Source organism: Lepisma saccharinum, chromosome 29 (genome assembly GCF_977018435.1).
Source record: "Lepisma saccharinum chromosome 29, izLepSacc3.1, whole genome shotgun sequence".
NCBI lineage: Eukaryota > Metazoa > Arthropoda > Insecta > Zygentoma > Lepismatidae > Lepisma > Lepisma saccharinum.
Genome location: NC_139257.1, coordinates 30,784,552 through 30,811,306, shown reverse-complemented (window position 1 = coordinate 30,811,306; position 26,755 = coordinate 30,784,552). Strand labels below are relative to the sequence as shown.

General features: G+C 38.5%; 1 protein-coding gene across 4 annotated transcripts in view; it reads right to left on the bottom strand.

Moving 5' to 3' along the window:
- Nucleotides 1-26,755, bottom strand: part of Pde9 (phosphodiesterase 9) — a 411,334-nt gene that overhangs the window by 36,960 nt on the left and 347,619 nt on the right. For 3 of the 4 annotated variants that reach the window (XM_083114911.1, XM_083114913.1, XM_083114912.1), the window contains exons 5-7: nt 19,712-19,839; nt 12,566-12,710; nt 4,438-4,675 (exon numbers count right to left, since the gene is read on the bottom strand). In XM_083114911.1, coding sequence (XP_082971037.1) covers nt 4,438-4,675; nt 12,566-12,710; nt 19,712-19,839 — 511 coding nt within the window. The remainder of the gene's footprint in view (nt 1-4,437; nt 4,676-12,565; nt 12,711-19,711; nt 19,840-26,755) is intronic. The other variant, XM_083114914.1, reaches the window with a different exon arrangement.

Here is a 26,755-nt window from a genome sequence, read left to right as displayed (position 1 = left end):
AAATTTTGAAAGGATAGAGCAATTTCCAGAACACTTTGCCATATGGAAATCTGTTCTGTAAACCATTCCTTCTAATCCAAGAACAATGTATAATCATTTCAACATCACATTTAAGTTTTATTATTTTATTTTTCAAATATCATTATAATCTTAATATTTTTGGATCTATTATGTTATTTTCTTTTGGACATTGCCGCAGCTACTGGGAAAACAACTAATCGCAGATCAGTTATATTGCCCACTCAAAGTTACACACACACACACACACACACACGCATGCAACATGTATGATGAGGTGTAATAGCTTCACAAGTAGGAATGTGCGGGGGGGATTAAGTACACTGATATAAAATGCCTTCCCTGCTGATAGACACGCCTAAATACCATAAAATACCATGGCTCACCTATGGTACAATTTCCGGGATAAGATATACAATACTTATAACCCATTGTGGCCCCCCTTGGGTTTCCTAGGAGGAAATTCTACCATGAGGGGAAATTTTTCACAATGTACTTAATCTTGGAAACTTACATCTAAAGCAGAAAGCAAGGTAATGTGTTTTGAAAGGAAGATATTACGTAAGATCTTTGGCCCCGTTAGGAATGAAGATGGATCCTATAGAATTAGGAATAACATGGAGTTAGAAGGATTGATCCAATATGAACATGTGGTGAGATATATAAAATCTCAACGCTTAAGATGGGCAGGACATCTGATGAGAATGGAAGAGGATAGGCTACCACGCCTGGTATTCAATCAGAAATTGTGGGGAACAAGGCCAAAAGGAAGACCGAGGGGAAGATGGATCGATGCGGTTGAGGAAGATTTGAGAAGGATGAATATACGCAATTGGAAAAATGTAGCTCAAGATAGAACGAGGTGGAGGAAGATTGTTTGGGATGCCAGAGCCCACCAAGGGCTGTAGAGCAAAAGAAGAAGAAGAAGAAGAAGACTTAATCTATGGCATTCTCTTCCAGAGGGAATTTCTACACCGTTACACTGGCTCTGCTCCACAATAAAGGTTTCTGAAGAGAATGGGATAAGACTAATTCACAGTGAGGTACAGGCCCCTTTGCCCACCCGGTGACAACGCCCCTCACTAAACCCAAGGAATAGCTTCTTAGGTCCGCTCTAGACAGAAGCATTTCCTTTAACATTTTTTTGCTAGTATAAATGCTACGTCAATGCTTCCAAAAATCTTATAGCAGACAGTACTTTAAACGGAAGCATTTCAAGTAACATTTCGATTAGCTTTTGCGATTACAATGTATAACATATACAGCATGAAAGGCACGTTGAGTTACACCATCTACGGCGAGTGCACGGTGTTTACAATTGAAACAACTAAAATATTCTTCCATATGTGTACTGTACACGTTATAAAGTATGTATTTAATCAGCGCCATTGTTTTGTACCTAATACAGTTTTATACGAAACGTTATTCATAGGCGTAGCTACGGGGTGTGCCGGGTGTGCCTAGGCACACCCTAATGGACTGCTTTATCAAAGAGAATTAAAGACAGATATTTCAATAAGAGAGAAAATAAGCGGCAGTTTGTGTAAGAAGTTGAAAATGTCATTACTTGGTACAAACGTGTGCATTATCGCTGATAAAACGAGTGTGTATAGTTTTTCGATTTTTTTATGTCATTGGAGAAAGATACGTATTTACTGCATTCTACTCTGTACTGCAGCACTTTTCTTCTATACCTGTCACAAGCTGCACATGCGAGAGAGCTTTCTCCAAGCTTACCCAAGTTAAAACTAAATTAAGAACAACTCAGAAGCAGGATAGATTGGAAGCCCTGCTCTTGCTATTTGTGGAACAGGAAAAAGCTTAGTCTATTGATGTAAATGAAATTATTGATGAGTTTAAGAACATTGTACCCTTTGACAGACGTCTCTTGTTATAGATGACGTGTATTTTGATGGATTTGTTTGTAACATTTATGAACATTTTGTGTGTGTGTAATTTCTATGCAATTTGATTTTTTCCTACTACATATATTCAGAAATTTCCAACACTGTCATTTAGTGAATTTATATTCCTTTACAAACATCAGTGCAGTTAAAGAGCCAAGTGATTGTGTTGCAAAATATGCTATTAAAAAGGTGCAAGACCTCATTTTTTTCTTTGTGCACACCCAAATATAAAGTTCTAGCTACGCTATGACGTTATTCATCTCGGTTCAATAGTTATCGGCATTTAAAAATGTGAAGTGATACATTGTTCACATCACGCGGCCGCCATTATATCTGCATTCGTGATCTAGAGCTCGCTTCTGATTGGTTATGCTACAGAAATAGGGCCGATTTATCCTTTACCCTTCTACACGGTAACATTTTGGTCATGGCATAAATGTTAAGAAACATACTAAGGAAAATGCTTTCGTTTAGGGCGGCCCTTAAACGCTCCAAAGGGTTACTCTTCTTTCTTATACTCTGTAATGAACGCTAGGAAGCCATGTGTAGGATAATACTAGCTTCAACAGCAGAAACAATATTCCCACTAAGCCTGATTACATTAGAATACACCTACAACCGTTCATTAAACGCCCTGCTGTGCACATGAAATGCACTATATAGGCGGACTTAGTAAAAGTAAAAATGAACCAAAACTTGGCTGCTTCACACAGCTACTCTTGCAGTCACGAGCAGGTTTATTACTTTCAATAGGATGGCGCGAGTTACTTCCGCCTACGTCATTATCAGTGTTGTCAGGTAAGGGAGCGTCCGAGAGACTTTAAAGAGAGAAAATAATACCATTACGTGCAAGCTGGTATTCTGGTGAGGTTTAGTAAATTATTGCATGAGCTTATGAAATTAAACGTTTCCTGTCGTTACTATTATGTGTACACATTAATTCATTATTTCTTGTTGGTGAAATATGCAAATGGGGCATATTCCATTGTCACCGGTGGGACACACTGACTACCTTTTTAATATTGATGGATTGATTTGGTGTTTTAAGTCCACTGTGACATCGTGCAGGCCAGTGATGTGCGTCTACTCGTAAACAACGGTTGTCTACATTCTACACGTAGACTATTTTATACACGTAAATTACGTAATCTAGTTAAACAACATGGCGAAAGGTGATAACTTAGCAAAGGGCGCCGTGGAATTAGAAGAAAATTATACTGCGTATCAGTTGCTGATGTATGAGAAGAAATTTTCATACTCTATCTTTCAATTTCGAACAATTTCTCACCTAGGAAGAAACCTAATATAGGAAATATTCTAGTGTTTTATGGGAAAAAGACCACTTTTGCCTCACGACTGCCATCTGTTGTTGTTTTTTGCATACTACTTATCTTCTTTCATAGTTGACAATAGAAGAGAAGAGACATTTTGTTGTAAATAGGATTCTTTTGATTTCGTTAGGAACCAATATAGTTGAAAATGTCACTTTCCTTTCATGAAACCCTTGAAAATTAATTTTAATGCACTTTAGATTGTCTACATAGTCTATGTAAACTACAACCCAATATAATGTACGCGTAGATTACTTGTAGACAACGCATGTAGACGTAAACTTATAGTCTACGGCACATCACTGGTGCAGGCCTACATTTTTTATATTCTACTAATAGTTAAACAACATTTTTCTTACAGTTTCTGTGGAATTGAAATATGAAAACTTAACACGGTTGATTAAACATAACTACCCTCAAAATACTTTCCCAGATTTGTAGCTACAAGTGAATAATTTTGTGTCACGGTTGTGCCAGATGAAGCACAGCCTCTTTAGTTAGTAAGAAATTTATTTTAATTTCTGTGAATTGTCAAATTATTTAAGACAAAGAGAGAAGGTAATTGACCTTTGAATATTCTAGTCGAGTTGCGGGAGAAATGTAACAGTGAAAGGAGAAATTAATTGTTTTTCGGTGTAATGGGTTGGACACAATACTTCATTGATTGATTGAATTGTTGTTTTAAGTCCACTTTATGCACAGAAAGGCTAATCGGGACTGGGCCTACAGTTTAAAAGTGGGATCCGAAGCACTATGTGTCTCCATCGGGTATCGAACTCAGGACCCTTTGATTAGAAGGCGACGACGTGGGACACAATACAAAACACAAGTAAAATAAACAATATGTAAAAATACCTTATCTTCTAACTTAATTATGTATAATACTTGAATTTTTATGCAACTTACAATTTTTGATTGTTCACTCACAAGATAGGATAAAGTTGCAGCAGTGCATTAATCTTTAAAAATTGAGGTTCAGGGGCACTTTGTATGGAATGCCCCAAATTATATATGTATTCACACACATTTAAACCTTAATGCAATTTGAAATAATAATTTTCAAATTGATTCATTTGTTATTTACGTGGGGTATGACTACTTTTCATGGAATTCTCGGTGAGGTGAGATACCCTCCCACTGATTCAGTTACATATAAAGAACCAGCAAACAGAAAGGTTTACCATTTGAGCGACGCAGAAGCAGTGCCTGAAGTTGTGGAAGGGCACCTCGTTGTAGTTCTTGTAGACCTCATAGAGGAACTGTCGCAGGGTGGGGATCTCTATGCCGAACTTGTTAGTGAGATCGAGGTCCAGGAACATCTGCTGGAGGAGGAGCAGGATCTCTTCGTCCTCCCACTGCCAGTTGTCGAACGTCGGCATCCGGAGGTACTTCCTCACGTCCTCAGAAACTGCTACATCGCTGGAAGGACAGAAAATTGGCTTTTTTTAGGAACCCTTCCTTGGTATCTTACATGGCGCTGGTATTTGTATTATGCAGGGACAACCAGTGCACCAATCCCGGTTCTTCCACGTGACAGTCAGACGATGACTAGGGCCCGGGATTTATGTCCTATAAAACTGTAAAATATGTATGTAATTATGTCATATAAATTGGAAAATATGTCATGAAAAATTACAAATATGTCAGAAAAATGCAGAAATATTCCCAATAAAGCCAAAAATATGCACAACAGTACTCTCGAATTTCTCCCATACCCGATAGAGTAGAGTAGGGGCTGTAATGTACCGAATGTTATTTTTACTTTTGACTGATTTTTGTGAAAAGCGAAAAAGGCAAAGAAATGAGAACGAAACTTCTTCACTTCCCGTGCAACGAGAGAGAACATTTTTCCTCAATAATGATTGCATGGCTATCAATTGTCGGCGGGATAAAAAAAAAGTGGGGTATTATTGTTCTGTACTAAGACAAGACGGCATCTTTCTTCCTCCGTAATTCCCATATCCTGCCATCGACAATATGAACTATCCGTTGTGCTAAAGCTACGAAGGAAAAATTGTGATATAACCGATTATGTGCGAGAGAATTACGAAATTATACAGAAATATGTCTTATTACAACAAAATTGAAGAAATATGTTGTAAAAACGCAAAATTGGTGAAATATGTCAAAATATGCTTTGTCAAGTTTGTCTATTTCGGCTGATTTTCATCAGATATGACTTTTGTACTTGATACAGAGTCTGAAGAAGACCTTGCTAGAAGGTTGAAACGAAACGTTACGTTTAGTTTATGTTTTTAATAAAATAAATTACTGCCTTGGTCAGCATATTTAGTTTTTCAGATATGTAAAGATCTCACCCCAATATTAGAGCCGAAGCCAAATGAAAAATATGTTTAATATAAAGTCCCGGGCCCTAGTGATAACCAAACTCCGGATTTGTATGTAATTACATATTATATTCCTATATACATACCTTGAATAGGAAACTGTCAACGAATTTTGTAACGGACATGATTTTGCAGAAATTTTATGTTACATATTTGCTAACTTACTTTACATAAAACAACATATTTCGGGACCTTTTTCCTATCATGACCCTTTTCCCTATAATTTCGATCTCTGAAACATGATGAAGGAAATTTGTAGCTCATGTGATGTCATATTTTCTAATCAATGATATGCATATTGCTTACGGTCACTTAAAATTGACTGCCAAGCAGTGATGTGCGTCTACGCGTAAACAACGATAGTCTACATTCTACACGTAAACTATTTTGTACACGTAGATTACGTAATCTATGTAAACAACATGGAGAAAGGTGATAACTTCGCAAAGGGCGCCGTGGAAGTAAAACAAAATTATACTGCATATCAGTTGCTGATGTGTGAGGAGAACTTTTCATACTCTTTCTTCCAAATACGAACAATTTCTCACCTAGGAAGAAACCTAATATAGGAAATATTCTAGTGTTTTATGGGGAAAAGGCCACTCTTGCCTCACGACTGCCATCTGTTGTTGTTTTTTGCATACTATTTATCTTCTTCCATAGTTGATAATAGAAGAGACGAGAAATTTTGTTGTAAATAAGGTTCTTTTCATTTCATTAGGAACTAATATAGTTGAAAATGTCACTTTCCTTTCATGAAACTCTTGAAAATTAATGTTTATGTACTTTAGATTGTATACGTAATCTATGTAAACTACAACCCAATGTAATCTACGCGTAGATTACGTGTAGACAACGCATGTAGACGTAAACGTATAGTCTACGGCACATCACTGCTGCCAAGACAGGCTGAAGACCAAAATAAACGTACAGGAACTGTTATTTATCGAAAGATGCTGGAGTTCCCCCCCCCCCTTTCCACTTTGCGGTTACAATTGTCGTTTCGCTTTTAGGTTTAGGCAAAGCACCTAGAAACTTGGCGTCGGTGGACAAGAACGCTACTTTCCTGTACGCTGCGAGTTACACAATATGTTCAATTCAACAAAAAGTACAAAAGGAGCTATGTATTTCAATTCGATTTTTCTTTCTGTAGACATTTTTTTCACAATCTGTTTCGAAAGTTAGAAAGAGTTCTCATATTTACACATCCTACAGTAATTTGCGATGTGAAAAGTAATTAATAGTTGACAAAATTAGTTCCTTAAATATGTGCACGTTGCTGTGCTTCTTTGAGTTCATAAATTTGATACAAATTTTAATTTGAGCAACTTATGTCCTTAAAATTATGTTGAATATGTTCAAATAAAATAAATACCTAGAAGAATTCTTGAAATTACTTGGATACTAGATTATTATTAATATTACATATTCCATGATACATATTTAGCTATCCTTTTGATAATATATATTTAGGTACATATTTTATCAAAATGTAACCTTTAGTTCCAGAACCTAACTTAACTGAAGTTAAAGATGCTATTAAAAGGCTAAAGAATAACAAAGCACCTGGCATTGATTTAATACCAGCTGAGTTAATTAAATATGGTGGAAATTCATTAATATGTCAAATTCATAAATTAATTTGTTTAATATGGAATAAAGAAGAAATCCCTCAACAGTGGAAAGAATCCATAATTGTTCCTGTGTTTAAAAAAGGTGATAAAATGAACTGCAATAATTACCGTGGAATTTCTCTACTCTCAACATACAAAATATTGTCTAACATTCTTTTAACAAGACTAACCCCATATGCTAATGAAATTATAGGTGATTATCAATGTGGATTTAAACGTAACAGATCAACTACAGATCAAATTTTTCACATCAGACAGACACTTGAAAAAAAGTGGGAATATAATCAAAATGTCCATCAGCTATTCATTGATTTCAAAAAAGCATATGATTCGGTCAAAAGAGATAAATTATATAATATATTAGTAGAGTTTGGAATACCTAAGAAGCTTGTTAGTATGATAAAAATATGCACCAGTGAAACAAAGTAAAATTCGTGTGGGTATTAGTATGTCTGACAAATTTACAATTCATGATGGGTTAAAACAAGGAGATGCATTATCTCCATTGTTCTTTAATTTTGCCTTAGAATATACTGTTAGGAAGGTAAAAGAAACTAAAGAAGGACTAAAATTAAATGTTGTGACTCAGTTGTTACCATATGCAGATGATGTAGACTTACTGGGGGATGATGTGAATACAATTAAGAATAATGCTAAAATATTTTTCAAAACTGCTAAAGAGATAGGTTTGGAAGTTAACAAAGAGAAAACTAAATATATGCTTACAGGCCGAAACCAAGTGTTAGGTAATAATCAAAATCTAATTATTGATAACAACTCGTTTGAACCAGTTTCCAAATTCAAATACTTAGGAGTAATATTAACAAATGAAAATTATATTAAAGAGGAAATAAAAAGTAGGCTTAATTCAGGAAATGCATGTTACTTCTCTCTTCATAAACTTTTGTCTTCTCGTTTAATATCTAAGAAACTAAAATTTAAAATATACAAAACAGTAATTTTGCCTGTAGTATTATATGGATGTGAAACTTGGTCCCTTACATTGAAAGAGGAACATAAATTGAGAGTATTTGAAAATAAGATCCTTAGGAAAATCTTTGGACCTAAAAGGGATGAGGAGACAGGTGAGTGGAGAAGGTTACATAATTTGTATTCATGTCCAGATATTATTAGAATGATTAAATCAAGAAGACTTAGGTGGGCAGGCCATGTGGCACGAATGGGAGAGGAAAGAGGAGTTTACAGGATTCTTGTTGGGAAACCTGATGGTAAGAGACCTGTAGGAAGGCCAAGACGAAGATGGAGGGACAACGTTGAGATGGACCTAAGAGAAATCGGTAGGGATGGAAAAGAGTATATAGAACTTGATCAAGATAGGGAAAGATGGAAGTCCTGTGTTGCTGCAGCCATGAACCTTCGGGTTTAAGAAGGCTAGGGAGTTAGTTAGTTAGTTACTACATATTTAGCTATCCTTTTGATAATACATATTTAGGTACATATTTTATCAAATATTGTTACATATTTATATAACGTATGGTGAAAAAAATTTGCACAAAAAGAAAACACTGTGGTCAAGGGCAAAAACGCACAGATGTATTTCGGGTGCTGGTTGGTATACAAGGGTGGTATCTGAACATCAATGAACAAACACATTCACACCGAGTATGCTGGCCTTGCGACAATTTTGGGGCCCTTTCTGCATAGATGGAGCAAATGTTGATGGATCAACATCGCGCAAGCATCTGCGGATCCGTTGGATGAGGGTTGCAACGGTTCGTGGTTGATAAATATTGGCATACACCATCCGCTTTAAATTTGCCCAGAAATCTTCAATGGGCCGCAGTTGGGAAACATTAGGGGGATTCTGTTCTTTGGATATGTAAGGGATACCTAAGTGCTCCATGGCCGCAAGACTTAGTGCAGCGTAATGGCAGCTGGCTAAATCTGGCCAAAAAACAACATTGTCCCCACGATGGTATTCATTGATAAACTGCTTCACTTTAGGCAAACAGAACTTTACATACCGGTCGGCGTTGAGTGCAAGGCCAGCCTTGAAAAACTGAGGTTTCGACAGTCCTTTCTCACTCATGGCAAGCCATAGCAACACCTTCTGTGGGAATTTGGTTTTGGCAGCAAAATGCACTGGATCGGGCACGGCAGCAGTTCCAGGATCATAGTAGGTTTTCGGCTGCCACTCATTGCCATCTAGGGTGAAATAAGTCTCATCGTCCATGATACAAATCACGTCATTTGTTGCAGTGAACGTTTTTGTCACAAGGGTTCGTAAACGCTGTTTCTGGACAACAACTTGTTGCTCCGTCACTTTTGGCATAGTTTTTCGTTTATATCTCCGTATCCCCATCTTCTGTAATGCTTTCTTCACTGTGTTTTTATCACACTGAAACCTGCTACCAAGCTCACGGTAGGATTTTGCCACCTTGCCTGCAGTAACACGTCGCAGTTGTTGCAACACTCTGGGTTCATTTAACTTCGACTTCCGTCCACTGCCCGGCTTTCTTTCCACGTTGATTCCCTTCTCCAATTGTGACACAATATTATAAACCGTACGACGCGAAAATCCTACACGTTGAAAATGTTTCACAAGCTCGGACTTTGGAACATCACGATTCTCTGTCCAATATTGCACGATAATTTTCCGACGGTCGTCTTCTTTCAGCTCCATACTGACTTGTTTTTACACCAACCTTCCCTTGCTCTTCACACTACATAACTGGTAGACGTACAATCCAACACAGATCAAATGGTGTGTCAGTGTTCAATATTGCCAGTTCCGCAGGGTTGCAAACTTTGTGCAAATTTTTTCACCATACGTTACATATTTTGTACTTTGATATTACATAAAAAACTGGAGTGTGGTGATGATGCATCCAAACGCTTTAAAATGCATCGGCCGCCGCCATCGGAACAGAAGCCACGTCACAGCGCAAGCGAAAGCAAAATAAACCTGCCCCCCCCCCCCCCTTCCGGGCACCAACCGCCTTAAAATCTCTTCCTAGTCGTTTACCATCACCGCCGGTTGCCAGGCAACAAAGCTCGGATTTCTCGACGTTGTCAACACTGCACTGTAATTGAAATTGCGGCTTAATCATAGATTAGCCGCGGTCGACCTAAGCCCCCTCTCCCCCTCCCGAAAATTTGTAATCAGTCTCTTGGAACACAGGATGGTACAGCATCAGTCACGATATCTAAAAAAGAAAGCTAACAAAAAAAAATTGCGAATATGTTGCATAAGGAAAACAAACTGAATGTGTATTAATGCTAGAGATATTTACCTAGGATTTTTGGGAATTAAGATTGAATTAAGTACCAGGTGGCGAAAAACTAACTTCCATTCCGTGAAGCGAAAGGAAGTGGCTAACGAAATGTCACACCGTTAAAATATCTCATTAAAACTTTCTGCCCTACCAGAGAGCGGAAATAACGACTCGCAAATGAGATGAGGTAAAGCCACGGTTATACTTGAATCAGGGTTGTTAATGGTCCAAGAACCCATAAATTCTAATGGCCTCTATTGGGTTCAGCAAACAGGACCACAACCCTTTTTTTTCTCGCACAATTTAAATTCGGTCCAACTCGCATATTGTTTCATTTCAATACGGAACTTGCACCGTATTTAAATTGATCCGGAAAAAAAAGTTCCTGGACCGTATTTAAACTGAACCGGAAAAATGTTCCTGGACCGAATTGAAAAAAGGTTTACAAATAGAAAGGTTCTTTACGGTCCGGAATTCATTTACGTTTGCCGCTTCTCTCCTGGACCGGAATTAAAATTATTTAAAATTCCTAGACTTTTAACAACCTATTTTTGAATAGGGAGTTAGGGAGATTCCCCCTCTCCTTTCTGCATCCTCCCTTTACTTGCTAATATGGCGAGGAAATTATTTATATACTTATACAGGGTGAGTCATAAGTCTCCATACAAAAGGTGAAAACTGTGACTAATGTTTATTTTTTTCTTTTCAGGCAGGTGAACCAATGAAAAAGAGATGCCAGTAACGAAGGAAGAAAGGATTGACAACATTCTGTTGGCTGGGAGTGCTACCACCCGTCATGTAGCACGTACATTCAATGCAACCCACAGAATCAGCCAAAGCAGTGAAGTGAACAAGTGGCACCCATACAAACTGCAGCTCTTGCAACATCTTACAGAGGACGATCCCGACCGTAGGACAGAGTTCTGATAAGTTTGGCCACGGTGTCATGGGTTACATTGAATATACGTGCTGCATGACTGGTGGTACCTCTCCCAGCCAACAGAATGAGGTCAATCCGTTCTTCCTTCGTTACTGGCATCTCTTTTTCATTGGTTCACCTGCCTAAAAAGGAAAAATAAACATTAGTCACCGTTTTCACCATTTGTATGGAGACTTATGACTCACCCTGTATAATATTCTGATGCTTCAAGAGTAGTTACTGTAATCCCCACCCCCAGTGGATTTTTTAAATATCATGAACCAAGACGCACACGCCACCAGTTTTTAAGTGAGGAACAACGGACTGCTTCCTCCTGAGACGAAGGTTCTTCACGGGAACAAACACCGTGGCAGAGATCTATGCTTACTTTGGCACGTGGCAGGTGCCATGAACACACGACAGTGTTACAAAATATGAACGAAATGTTCTATGCTGAAGAAAAAGCTGGTTCATATCGCTAGCCTTCTTGCCAGTAAAAACTCTTCAGAGACATTTCACACAGAAGTGACGAACGACACGTGACACTTGGAAACGATCCAGTCAACCGTGACGTTTCACACCGTAGCGGCATAATAGCCTCCGTTCGATTGGTGAAATCTTCCACTGTCGCTTGTCTGTGAAATCTCTCTCAAAATGATTGTGTTAATTGATTTGCTTTATTTTACTTCGCTTTTTGTGCCACTTTTGGCCAATTTGCGAAGTGATGTCATGATGAAATTGATGAATGGACACTCGCAAACGTCCATGCCCAGGCCGGAATTCGAACCCGGGACCCCTGGCGTCGTGGCGCGTTGTGCTAACCACTCCGCCACGTGAGCCGGCTCTCTCAAAATGAAATGGTTGGATACAAAGCGTCGGGAATATAATTTGATTGCATTCTATAGTGAATAGTTCTGTACAAATCTCGTCAAGAATGTGTGTCGTATATGAAACAAATGGTATGTGTCGTGCGTCACCCTGAGTATATATGAAAGGGAATCACGTCACGGATCTGCAATACCATTTGGCATAAATATTGGCACACTTTTTCCGAACAGGAGTGTACTTAAGATATATGGTGTTCAACTTACCATATTTTTTTAATGGATTAAAATTGCCGAGTATTAAAAAAAACTGTACATTATTCTTAGGATACATGGTGTAGTACGTACCATATCTTCTTGAACTTCTCGAAGACCTTCTTCTTCTCGGTCTCACTCTTCCGCCGATACTGCAGCCTGTTCCAGTAGGGACGGGCGGACTCCGTGGCAGGAGGTAGGTGGAGCTCTTTGTAGAATCCTGCAGGAAGAATAGGACCTACACGCTATATCAGTCAATCCTAGAAACTACCTACAGTACTAAAAAGAATTGTTGCATGGCACCACCGTGTGTGGCAACACTGTGCGTTGAATGTGATTGTTGCAGCTGGTGGGCGCGCTCCGTGGACTTCAAAGCCAGCCGGTCGTTAACGTAGCTAGCGCGTCGACTATAACAGTGATAGTGTATACTTTCCTTTCTTCTTTAAATGTACAACACTTCAACTTTAATGTCAAATAAAAAAAATTGCATTCTGCCTCATTTCCTGACAACCCTAGTCTGTAAATATCACATTATGCAATATTTTGTTTGAGTACTGTATATGAAACAATCTGATCTCATTAGAGCTGAGTAAAGGTGAACCAACCTTATTTACTAACAACTTTCAAAACTAATAACTCCTTACCAATCTTCAAACTTGCAAGCAAGAAGCTGGCTTGACGAGAGCGCTAATATTACTCATTAATTACATTTTCTTTTAAAAGAACCAAACTCAGGGCCATGAAATCAGGCGGGTGGCAGAAGTTGGCGCTGTTGCCACGTCGGAGCACAACCCAGTATGTTCGCAGGTTTAAGAGAATGAAAGATCTCATTGTAGAGTTGGTCTTTGTAATCCATGTGATACAAACTGACAGTATTTTCTCGAAAGGTCAGGGTTGACACAAAAGTGCCCCGGAGAGAGGTCGGCCTGACGCTCGACCTAGACAACGCAGCCCGGTTGACGTTGCCACACAGTGCGCGGGAACCAGCGACTTTTGTTCCGCCTTCCCTATATGTGGCACCAGCGCAATTGTGCCCAGCCGCCTATTTTCATGTTCATGCCTTTAGTACGTAAATTAACAAATAAATATGACCAATGAAACAAGTATTGGTTGCCCCACACTAAACAGAAGAAATATTCACAATTGCACAATAAAATATAAAACGCCAAGATAACACATACAGAAGTGAAAAGGTTTGGTTTGAGTTGCTGTTTTAAGTCCACTTTATGTACAGGAAGGCTAATCGGGACTGGACCTACAGTTTAAAGTGGGATCCGAACCACTTGTGCCTCCACCGGGTATCGAACCCGGGACCCCTTGATTACAAGGCAATGACGCTACCACTGCTCCATGGGGGAGGCCCTGAGAAGTGAAAAGGACGATATACTATTATTTTGAAGATTTCTTTGTTCACAGTACACAAATATCCACTCTAGTAGCATTACAAACTATAATAGTCTGTGCGTGTATACGAGGGTCACAGAAAAAGTCATGCCAACTATTTTTTTCCACGATAATGCGGTGCAGGCAAGAAATTGTAAAATATACATTTGGAAGGTCAAGATATATGCTAACGTTTAATGTATGAATTTTTGAACAACATAAAGATCCGTATCAGGATAGAGAAAAATACAAAATACGCGCAGTCACAGGTCGTCCTGAACGTTGCATGTCGGCAGTTGCTTCTCTTACACGCCCGAATGCTGCTGCCTACCTTCGCAACAGTTTGGTATGGTAGAGCAAACTTTCCTAAAGCCTCCATAAGCTCAGTGTGACATTCTCTCGCATTCCTTCCACGGAGAACTGTATTTTCACAAAAGAACGCTGTTCACGACGGATCTTCCTGCACGACTGTTAATCACGCACTGACTTCCCACTTCCCTCAGTTCAATGTCTTGGCAGCCACTGCCATCTAGTGGCGTCACAATACATTGCATGTGACGGGGTATCCACTGTATATTTTAAAATTTCTTGCCTGACCCGCATTATCGTGGGAAAAAATGGTTGCCACGACTATTGCTGTAACCCTCGTATATCCAAACACACACACATACATCGCATTGTAATCAAGGGCTCCCGGATTCGATAATAGTTCGGATCCCACTTTAAATTGTAGGTGCAGTCCCGATTAGACTTTTGTGCATAAATTGGACTTAAAAACTCAACTAACAAAGAATGAGGTAATACTTGATTACGAGGCGAGAGCGTTCGTTAGCTATTTATCTCTCATTTTTGTCGCTTGTAATCAAGGGGTCTCGGGTTCGATACACGATGTAGGCACGTACCAGTTCGCATCCCACTTTAAACTGTAGGTCCAGTCCCGATTATCCAACCTATCTATCCATAAACTGGACTTAAAACAAAAACCGAACTCAAGCTCACATACATAACATGAACAGACAAATTAGCACATTCCTTTGTATAAATGTTAATCAGAAATATCATCAATCCGCGACAAAGACATGTTCCTATCCATATTAAGCGCAATTAAAAATTATGTCCCGTCTCTAATGCGAGGAAATTTCTTTCTTGCATCACATTAAAAATTAATTTCTGAATTTTTTAATCCTTAAGGATTTTTCACTTTCAATTAAGTTTCCTGGAATCAAATCAATACCGGGACCTTTGATGTTTTAAACAAGCTCTTGTTCTTTAGCCGTGTTATGTTCATAGACTTTTTGAGAGCTCTTCACATTGATTCAACACAACAGCTTTAAAAAATATATACACTTAGAAAATGAAGTTTCATTGTTTGTGTGCTGTTTCGCCAAATCGCATTTTTTACGTCTAAATTATGTAAATTTTGCAACTTGTCATCCATCCTTGTATGTATTTGTTTAGTAAATAACTTAAAACTTGATTAAATTTCTTTACTGTATATTGTGTTAAATACAGGGTGAGTCAAAAGTCCCTCAACACCCAATATAAAACGTAGAGGAGTTATGTTGGGTCCAGGCGGAACCATAGTTGTGTGTGTCAAGCGGAGGTTCGCCATATTGAATGCAACAAAAAAATAATTAAATCGAAAGGTGGTGATGTGATATATGAAATGAGGCTAGAATTTCACGAGAAATACAGTGGTAAAGGTTTTTCCAACGTATCTTTAACTAGTAAAAAGTTATGAATGCATGCTTGTACCAATTTTTCTCCTTTTCGAGGTGTGAGAAAAAAGCATTAAAATGCGTCTAATGCGTGAGTAACGCATCGAGATCATACTGACGTCTATAGAGACAAGTTCATCTGGCATTTGCACACATGATTTTCATCACAGACTTCCCCGAAGAGTTGAATGTTGTACCGAACGATTACCGCGTGACGCTTCCTTTGGAATGAAAAGTCCTTCACAATGAGGCTGCTAATTTTGATATTCATGGTGACGTTACTAAGCAGAGTATGTGTGAAAACCTCCACTGGAAAGATACCAGCCGAATGGTTCGTGCTGGTAAGCGAATCGAGTGGGGAACGCGATTCCATTTGTCAGACGGTATAATTGCTGAGGTGAACAGTTCTTTCATCTTTGACTATGGAATCTGGAATACGGTACTTTTTCCAGAGTTTTTTTTCAACAGGATGGAGCTTTACTACACTATGGGAAAGCTGTGGGACAGTTTCATCACGCTTAATTTAGTGGTAGATGGATTGGCGGCCAGCGACCTGTTGAACGACCTGCGCGTTCCCCGTGTCTGACACCTCTGGAAACATGTGAAGGCAATGGTACATGCACTAAAAACCCATGATATTGACCATCTGAGAGAATGCATGGTTGTTGCTTGCGAATTTGTCACATTGCAAAATGTTCTCGTGAGTGGAACGAACGCGTCTACAAGTGTACATAAAGGATCATCGACAACATATTGAGCAGATGTCATAAGTGGGAGATATGCTTGTAACTTTTACGTTAAAAAAAACCTTGACCGTTGCATTTCTCGTGAAATTCTACCTGGCTTTGATATCTCACATGACCCCCTTCCCATTTAAAAGTTTTGAGCTGAATTCAATATGGCGCAACTATGGTTTCCCCTGAGGGCTAACCTGCTTCTGTCATGACCAACATTTTATATGGGGTGTTAAGGGACTTTCGACTCACCCTGTACATTGCTAACTCTACCGCAGAAGGTTTATTCTGGAACCGCTCCCGCCACTCGGTGGTCTGCTCTCTGCTGGAAGACCTTGGAAGCTATCACGTGAGTGCTTCCGTCCAATAGGAGGACCGCTGGAGACAGCACGTGCTTCGCTCTCGGCCAATCAGAGTTCGCCGTTCTTTGAGAGGGAAATTTGAACCCTGGGTTGCCAGACTCACACCGGAGGGGAGGGCTAGGTACAGGGAGCCGTGCATTTCAGATGATGAGAGGAATAGAATTTGCCCATTAAGGGTTTGGATAGCTCAGTGACATTTGCTTGCCCCTTCGAAGGATTCGCGCAACAGCACGATAAGTTCTCAGGTTTACAGATCATTCCTTGGCGAAAGAAATACAAGGACTAACTTTCTGGCTTTTAGTAGCGCATTCATAACTAAACATGCTTGAAAAACAGTATTCCCAGGAGTTCCTTTGAAGAAACACTACATTTCACATAATGCAGCAGTGACTAACACAGAGCGATCCATTGAAGTGTAGACCGCCGCGTCAGCGTTTACGCTATCGGCAAGCGAGGCACTAGCGGCCGTTTGTCGGCTTTGTAGAGTGTCGATGAAGCAAGCCCACAGCAGTTTCCGTAATTATTTTAACAAGTTATTTACATACCAGATTTATTTAAGGAGGTGCTCAAACTAGTCACCTTCGATGTGCACACATTTTTGATAGATCTTTATTAAGACACCCACTAACGTAAGCTGGCGAGTGGGGCTAGAAACCTGTTTTTACGGAGGACCTGAAAATAGACAGGAGACTGTGGAATGATAAGAGTCCTTATTTTGTATTGTGTGGCCTGTTTATTGGTCTGGCGACTGTGAAGTGATAGGGTGCTTGTTATGTATTGTGTTTTTTCTAGTGTATTCAACAGCAAAGTGTGTTATGGCTCAGCAAATGTTTTGTACTGGACAGCGTGTATTTATTTATGATTCATGTGTGTTAACTCAATCGGAACGTGAAGTTTAAAGACGATTTGAAACAAGATTGTAAAAGTTACATGTCGTAAAACAATCACTCTTTAAACTAACTCACTCACTCTCTAGCCTTCTTAAACCCGAAGGTTCATGGATGCAGCAACACAGGCCTTCCATCTCTTTAAACTAGATACGGAAACTTCCGTACTTGATTCACAGACAGGGTTTGAAAAAAACCCAGTTTTTATTTATAAAACCAACCAACCCACGCTTTTTTCTGGTTTAATCGTTTTTTCGGGTTTAATCGGGTTTTTCTGGTTTAATTGGGTTTTTTCGAGCTTTTTTAAATAAAATATGAATACATGTAATATAATTCACATTTGTAATTGCCGCTCAACCTACCCACTGCACTTCGCCGCCTAGCACACCAACAAGCAGACCACAACAAACTGGTAACCATAGTAATGTTTATTTTTTATCTTTTATTCTCTTACGATTTCCTGGTTACCTTTGTACCTCTGTGGATAGAAAGTTTGTATGTTTGAATTGATATTAGCAGATGTTGATGAGGATTACGATATAAGATACATTACGACTTTTGTCAGAAGCATCAAGAGATCAATTGCAGGTGTGTACTATTATCTTCAGTCACAAGCATAATTAAATAGCGATATTATACATAGTATACCCAGATAGTAGATCGAAAGAAACTTACTTCAGATCCGAGTTCAGTGACTTTTATTTACAGCTTTACTTACAGCTTAATATAGGCCTATGTAATTTCTTAATAAAGATTAAACGTTTGTATTGGTGAACTGAGCTCTGATATTTCGTTCTACTTCATATCAATATTACAAGCGTTGCATTTTAGATAGCAAAATTAATCTCGAGTTATAATGACAGTCGTGATCGCATTCTAAGAATCTAAAATGCAATGTTCATTAGTATACACCTCCATGACATTCCTTCATTTCAGAAACCATTGAAATACCAAAGTTAATTAGTTGGGATTTGATGGTTCTTTAAGTAGCCCTGTCTGATGACATAAGAGCCGGTCAAACTTGCCCCACAACCCGAAATTTTCAAACTCAAAATCACCAAACCGCCAGAAGACCGAAAGAGATTATCACCGAGGAACGGGGAAAAAGAGAGGAGATATCGAACATCTTGATCCGGAGACGAAGAAGCAAATTACTTTCCTGGAGTGTGTAGGAGACGCCCGCATTAATTATTCTAAAGGCAGCTGCTAATTAATTTGGGAAGCCGAGATCATTGTTGGATTCCCGAATAAGAAATTCCAATCTCGGAAGTTTCTGGCATAGAATTCCAAGAATCTTCACTTCAATAAATTCGGAATTTCCGGGGCTGTGATATATGGCTCGATTTCAGCTGACGAAAAAATGTGGCACCACAGTCTTGAATAAATACCTGTAATATATTTACAGGTTCAACATATATGTTTACACCAGTACGAAGTGAAGGACAGAAAGTTCAAGAGGGATGTTAACATCAGCGAGAAGAGAAGTGCAGAAAGTTTAAACATACGTTAACACCAGGAAGAAAAGTACATGAAGTTAAAACGGAGATGGTAACATGTGAAGATATGAACTATAGGAAATACAAACATAGATGTTAACACAAGGAAGAAGAAATGAAGTACAGAAAGTTAACGTATAGATATGAACATTAGGAAGATGTCAATTAAACAGAGATGTTAAGATCAAGAAGATATGAAGTAGAGAAAGTATAAACGGGGCTGTTAACATGTGAAGATATGAACTACAAAATGTTTAAACGGACACGTTAGCATATGAACTACAGGAAGTTTAAACACATTAACGCCAGGAGAATGAAACACTGAAGGGCATAAGTTTAAACAGAGATGTAAAAATCATGAAGATATGCGAGCGACAGTAAGTTCTCGCGGATTGACGTAAATATAGTGCATAGGTGAAAACAATGTTCTATTACGAGCGACCGTTCAGTAGGAACGACAGGTCACTTGTGGGTTTAGATTATTTGTAGAGATTTATTTTTTGTCGGGTTGCATAGTTATTTATATAACGCATGACTAGCTGCTATTAGGAGTCACTGAAGAGAGAATTTTAAATTTGAAAATAAAATTGGTTTCTTATTCAAGTTGGTGATGATTAATCTATTTCCTAGGGAGCACCTGAAGCAGGAGGATGACTCACCCAGCCAGCTGAGATGCTCCGTCGACTCGAGCTTCGTCCTGAAGTTGTCCACCTGCTGCTTTAGATCCTGAACCACGGGAGGAAGCTCGTCGAAGTCCACTCGGATCTTCTTCTCCAATTTCGCCACTCTGCAAGACAACGAGACGAAGAATTAGAAACTCAGTTTTACAGCATCCATAGCAAGGTTTTTTCACATAAGAACTTATATTCTAGCTTTTATTATTATTTTATAAATCATAAAATTGAAAATAATTTGCCGCTGTTGACAACTTTACACTTGAGTCCATTATTTAAATAGAAACTGGATTCGCCTTGCTTCCTTTCCATAAAAATCTTATCACTTTGTTGATGAGCAGTTCTTTTGTTTTTGTACTTTTTAACATTGGACAGATATCGAACAGAGACCACTTAAACTGTTGTTTTTTTTTGGGTCAGATCCCATCTTTTCGGGATCCACATTAGTCGAGAAATTCCAAAGGATCTATTTAAAAGTGGCTAATTCATGGTATTCTCTGTACTCTGAAATTTCTTGGAAGTTATAGTTTTTGCTCCAGAAGCGCGACAATCACTTGGCGGGAAAATAGCGTGTGGAATTAGATATTCTCACCGCGTCGAAAAATTTCGCAACCTGATCGGGAAATGGCGAATTCTTTCAGTCCCGAATGTCGGAATTACAAAAAGTTCCATTTTGAATCCCGCCCCGGCCAAAACTCTCCCGTCCACCGCACCCATAATTGAAAGAAGCACATAAATTGAGAGTATTTGAAAATAAAATCCTTAGGAAAATATTTGGACCTAAAAGGAATGAGGAGACAGGTGAGTGGAGAAGGTTACATAATTTGTATTCATGTCCAGATATTATTAGAATTATTAAATCAAGAAGACTTAGGTGGGCAGGCCATGTGGCACGAATGGGAGAGGAAAGAGGAGTTTACAGGATTCTTGTTGGGAAACCTGATGGTAAGAGACCAGTAGGAAGACCAAGACGAAGATGGACCTAAAGGAAATTGGTAGGGATGGAGTGGAGTATATAGATCTTGCTCAGGATAGGGACAGATGGAAGGCCTTTGTTGCTGCAGCCATGAACCTTCGGGTTCAAGAAGGCTAGAGAGTTAGTTAGTTAGCACCCCTAATTAGGGCACTCAACATGATTTTAATATCTCTGGTGAAAATATTACCTCGTTATTTTCTTGAACATGGCGGTTAATTGCCTGTGTACCACAGAAAACAATATTATTTCTAATAAAATATAGCTACAATTTCATTATTCGAATTACATGGAACTTTCCCTTGTTAGGAACTGGTACAATTATTAGAAGTATTGCCACATGGATTTGTGGCATGTTATTGCATACATACAAAGGACAGAACGCAGTTTTCAAGGGCTCCTATGGTTTAAACGAATCTTCAGCGTTCTAACTTTAAAACGACGTCGCCTCCCCAATTGTACGTGTGGAGGGCAAGGGAGCCGAAACGAGTGGCTTGCGGGATCAGTTCCAACACTGCCAACAGCCTCGGAAGACGAAAACTGCTAATTTCTTTCCTGCTTTCCCTACCGCGTTTGGCAGACGCACTGTTGCTACATTAAGATATTTTTCCCTTGGTGCAGGGAAATCCAGGTCCAATTTTGAGTAAAAAACAGAAATTGCCGGAAAATGTTAAGTTGTCGGGCTTCTGTTTTTACATGCATTGGTGTTTTATTAATATTACATGTAATTAATGTGCATACAGTAAATAAATCACGATTTTTATTAAAAATAATCATTTTTGTTGATTTTTTTATATAAATCGATTTTCTTAATTAAAAAAATATGTTTAAAATTACTTGCATTGTTTTGGCCACCATAAATATACTAATATGTTTTTTATAGAAAGGCTTTTTTCTGGTAAACTAACCCTGTAAAATATTTGAATAGTTTGATTATAAATTAAAAACTATATGTAAATATATATATATATTTCTATTTCTGATACTGTATATATGAACCTACTACGGAAATATTTGTTGGATGTGTTAATGAAACCATACTATTTTCAGTAACTTTTCTTCCAAAAAAAAGAACATCCTGGATGAACTACATAATTAAAATATTTTTTACAATTTTTGTAGCCGAATTTTGGCAATTTCTTTAATGATAGTTTGCAAAATATCAGCTGTTTATTTATAGTTTAATGATAATGACACTATTTACGGTTTAACATGATTAATATTTTGTATATTATTCTACACCGAATGTTTGTTATTTTTGCCTATAAAAATTATTGAATTTTAAATTAAGATAAATTTAAGTGTGCTTAACATATATTTTTTTCCTTTCTTTATCTTTCTTAGAGTCTATTAAACACCATTAAATGATTACGAGATTAATGTACTTTCACCAAAAGTGATTCTGATATTTACAAAATCTTTATGCATATTATTCTGTAAATTATTCTGATTTTAAAAAAAATAATAAACTGATTTAAATCTTGAATTAAATCGCGATTTTAATCAACCTGATTTAATCCATCTTGCAGTAAATACATATATACAATTAATAAGAATTGTTGCGGTACACCAAGTCAAATTTTCAGAATAGGCCACTGCTCCATATGTGTTACGAAATCTTACTGTCTGCTTTGTGATCATTTGTGTACGTGTTGTAATAACGAACAAAAATTAGTGTTGTAAAAGAAAATGTACAGCCCTGTTATTTTTAATAAACTACACTAACAATGTCTGTTACAGAAAACATTTCCAGAAGCACGTAGATGAACGAGATTATTCACCGAGTCTCAATATCTTATTTGCCCTTGCACTATTATGGTTTTCTTGAACGTGCAAAGGACACATCCACAATAAACTGTGCACTTAGAAGAAAATTAAGTACACCGTGCTGAAGCTTTACAACAAGACACAATAGATTAGCCTCTGCTAATCTGCTAGATTGGGCATTACCCGAGCAGGCTGAGGGAAAACACGTAAATACTTCTGTCTTCATTAGAGTGTCGCTTGTCTTGTTGTCACCGGCAGCTACAACTATCAAGCGGATTCTTAATTATGAACGTCTGAGGCACACGGATTCCAATTTCGTTCCCAGAAGCCGTGAAACAAAGACACTGGCGAAATTCGGCGGGAACGTAAACCGTAGCTTCCCTCTCATTGGTTAAGAACGCGAGATTTGTCTTGCTCGCTCATTGGCCGCGCGAAATGGTCACGTGAACTTGACGCCTCTCAGCATGTTACTCTTGTAACACTCTCATTGTTGCCTTAAAGAGGAAATCAAGGCATTGGATTTCGAGTTTCCTTCAGGTTTGGAATTCGATGCTGCCTTATTCTTTGAGAATGTTATTTGTGTGTGTGTGTGTGGCAGTGTCAGAGGTGTAAGACAGTACTTGATCGAGAATAGTTTCACAGATCAGCCTTGAAGCCTTGGACTGGAAGCAAAAATCTTTCGAACTGCATTTCGACTGCAGCGCCAAATACGACCAGTAGCTAAAACTAACAACACATTGCTTTTCCCGCGTGATAAACAGCTGTTTCTCGCCATAGAAATCACACACACTTCTAACAAGCTCTTACACTTATATTTCCACATATTACAAGAACTACAATCAACATTTGGCTGACATTCGTCTTGCATGATTTCAAACAAAAGAAAGTGAACACGTGCACGAGTCTAGTAAACAAGGCTGCAACGATGCGTGCAGCATACTGCGGGCTCGATTGCTGGTTTAATTGGCGCCTTCGAACTGCACTAGGTGACGTCACTTTCGATAATACTATATTGAAGCCTGCTCTTTGGATCTTTCGGACAGTCTGTGTGTGTTTTACATTGTTGCGTGTCATGTAGAGAAATAAGGAAAAATGGCTCCTAACAAGAGTTTGTCCAAAATATTAATCTGTGGGAGCGGAGGGGGGGGGGGGGTAAATGTAAAAATAGATCGAGTAATCATCTTATCTTTTCTGTTTTTCTTTTCTTCGTGTATTTTCATTCCGTCTTTCATCTTTATGCAGTTTTAATATCTCTTTCTTCATGACTGCCTACTATCTTCTTGATCAGTTATTTTTCTATGTTTCTCCTTCAGTTTCCTGTTTCATTTATTTCTTAATTTCTCTCTCTCTGTCGATCCTTTTCTTTTCATCCTCCTGCCACCGTCTCTCTGTCGCTTCCTATATTTTGCTTAGGATCCTTATTCTCTCTTTTTCTCTTGTGTGTGTATGTCTGTGTTCTTTCTCTACTTTCCTTCCTACTTTATTTCCATCTTTCTTTTTCTCCCCTTCCTTCTTTTCCTCGCCTTCCTTTCTTCTGTCTTTCCTTCTTCCCCCTTTCCTTCTTTCGTTCTTTCCTTCTTTTCTCCTTCATTTTTCTTTCCTTCTTTTCTCCTTCATTTTTATTTCCTTCTTTTCTCCTTCATTTTTTCTTTCCTTCTTTTCTCCTTCATTCTTGGAATGACAATATGGCAACAATGGGGAAGGTTGGCGAGCAGCGTAGAACACGTGATGCTAAGAGAGAGGAAGACGAAACGAAAATTGGTATGTGCGCTACGGCAAAGATATGTATGTTGCACTCTAAGCACCCACAGAAATATTTCATATTAAGAAAGAGTTCACCGAAACAGATTACGACGAACACCAGAGTACATCGAACCATCTATATCCTGTATTGATCTCGAATCCAAAACTATGCTGCATTCCTGCAAGCCTCGATGTTCGTATAAATGATATTCGTCAATCTCTCTCCTGTAGATGAGGCTTATCCCAAAAATCCTTGCGTTCCGAGATCCAACCTACCATGGCGGAATCCCAGGAATTCTTGCTATGCTCCTGTTCTGCAAGTGATTCTTTGGTTCTGTTTAACCTATGGAAATGCAAGCATTCCGTTCTCAGCGTCAGTGGAATTATTGTTGGAATTATTTTGGCATTGGCATCTTGATCACCTCTTTTCATATTCTTTCTACTTACGTGATCCATCGTCACGCTTAGCCAAAATTGCAGAAAGGGGAAGTAAATAAATACAACAATCTCTTGTCAATCCTAATTGATTTGCTTATGATATCTAGCGTCGATTTTCTGCCACTTTTGGCTAATCGCGACGATGAGGATGAGTGTAGTGGGACAACAAACCGCATGTCCTGTGCATCGAACTCGCGCGAGGAGATTCGGCCGTATGGGTGTCTCAAAAATATAGGACATTTTGAAATTGAAAATGAAAGAAGATGAGCTTCGAAGCAAGTGGATTCATGAAGATGAATAGTAAAGGGTATGCAATTAATTGTCAACTTGTTATATATTCACAAGATGGCCTTCATGTTTTGAAGATGACGTCAGGAAGATGGCTACCGTTTGTGCGTACACATTCCTGAAATCGTCGGGGAACATCGTGCATTGCATCGTGTCCACAGGAATCTGGTTGATTTCCTCACGGAATCGTGTCTTCAGTTCTGCAATTGTTGCCTGTCGATGTTCATACACCTTTGTGTTTAGGAAGACCCACAAAAAAGAAGAATTGTTATGCATTTTGCATATTAGTCCAGGGGCATTTGAAATCCCGTGGGTTTTTGAATGAAGGGAATATATGACTACCGGTGATGCGTTGCTAGTGTGGTACACAATCATGTACTACCAGGTGTTTTACCTGCAATTGTGGTAGAAGTCCTGTGTGACGTCACTATATGGCAGATGCTCAGTAGTGTGCGTCCCGCTTGATCCAGTGCACAGTGAAGTCAGCATCACCGAAATTGGACCCTGAACGAACGGAGGAAGGTGCTCTTTCACAGATCAGTTCAGATTCAGTTTGCAAAATGATTCCCGTCGCACATTCATCTGGAGAGAACCTCGATCACGATTTGGTCGAGATGGAATACTGGTATGGGAAGACATCATGCTCAATGGACGGAATGAGCTACACGTCTCTGCTGGAGGTACTCTTACTGTCCAGAGGCACAGAAACGAGTTACTCCAACATTATGTGCGACTTTTCAGAGGTGCAGTGGGCTCAAACTTCAAGGGTGAAAAGTTACAAGCAGGGCACGGATTTTGATGACATGTCATCTTTTTTTCCTTATGTAGTATGCATTGCTCTGAAAAATTAAAATCCTGAATATGAACCTCTGATTATAAAAATGTTAATTTTATTGTGCATTTTATAGTCATATTTTCTATTTTTTTATGTTTTAGGTCATGTTTCAAGTTTTACGTCATTTTTCTGTCCTTTTTCTCGTTTCACTTCTTTTTTGGTCTTTTTTTTGGCGTAATTGCAAAAAAAAGTTAGGAAATTGCATTACGTTTCACTTACTCATTTTTAGCCAAGAACTGACATTTATCGCCTTCATGTCTGTAACAATGAACACAATAATTCTATCACCACGTGAATGTAGGAATGAGGCAACATGACATTCGACATTACCTACTGCAATACGTAATTTTGATTATATAACTGAATAGCATGGCACCTACTTCATATTTTGTACGTTACGTGACACCACATTCCTCGCAGTGTTGCCAAGTTGCGATTGCAAAAAATCCTATATTTTTTGAGACACCCTTCATTACATACATGTAGTTATGCTCAGGGCTCGAAAAATCCCGGTCGCTATGGCGACTAAAAATTTCAGCCTGGCGACTGTTATCTTTTCCTGTAATAGGTACTAAATTTTGATGAAAGTTCAAATTGCAGTACAGCGTATGTTAGCAAATGTTTTGTTTTTTTTGTTTTTACCAACGTTGTGAACATTCCATAGTGTCAGTAACAATTTCTTACTCTTTGTCCCCAACACCCAATTCCCTGCTTTCTCAAATAATTTAGCGATGTTTTGAATACTGTGATGCTCAACTACTTATACAATGTATTTCAAAAGTTGCAGAACCCAATTTTTGAAAATGTATATCATGAAAACTGTAAGAGATATTTACACCGCGTTTTGTGGATTATAAAACCTCACCCATTGAGATATTTTTCAAGGTTTAAAATTAATAACTGGCGGAAGGCAGCGTTAAAATTTTTCCAGGAATGCACTTTTCAATGAGAAGAATATGTAAGAAATTATCGAAGGGTAATAATT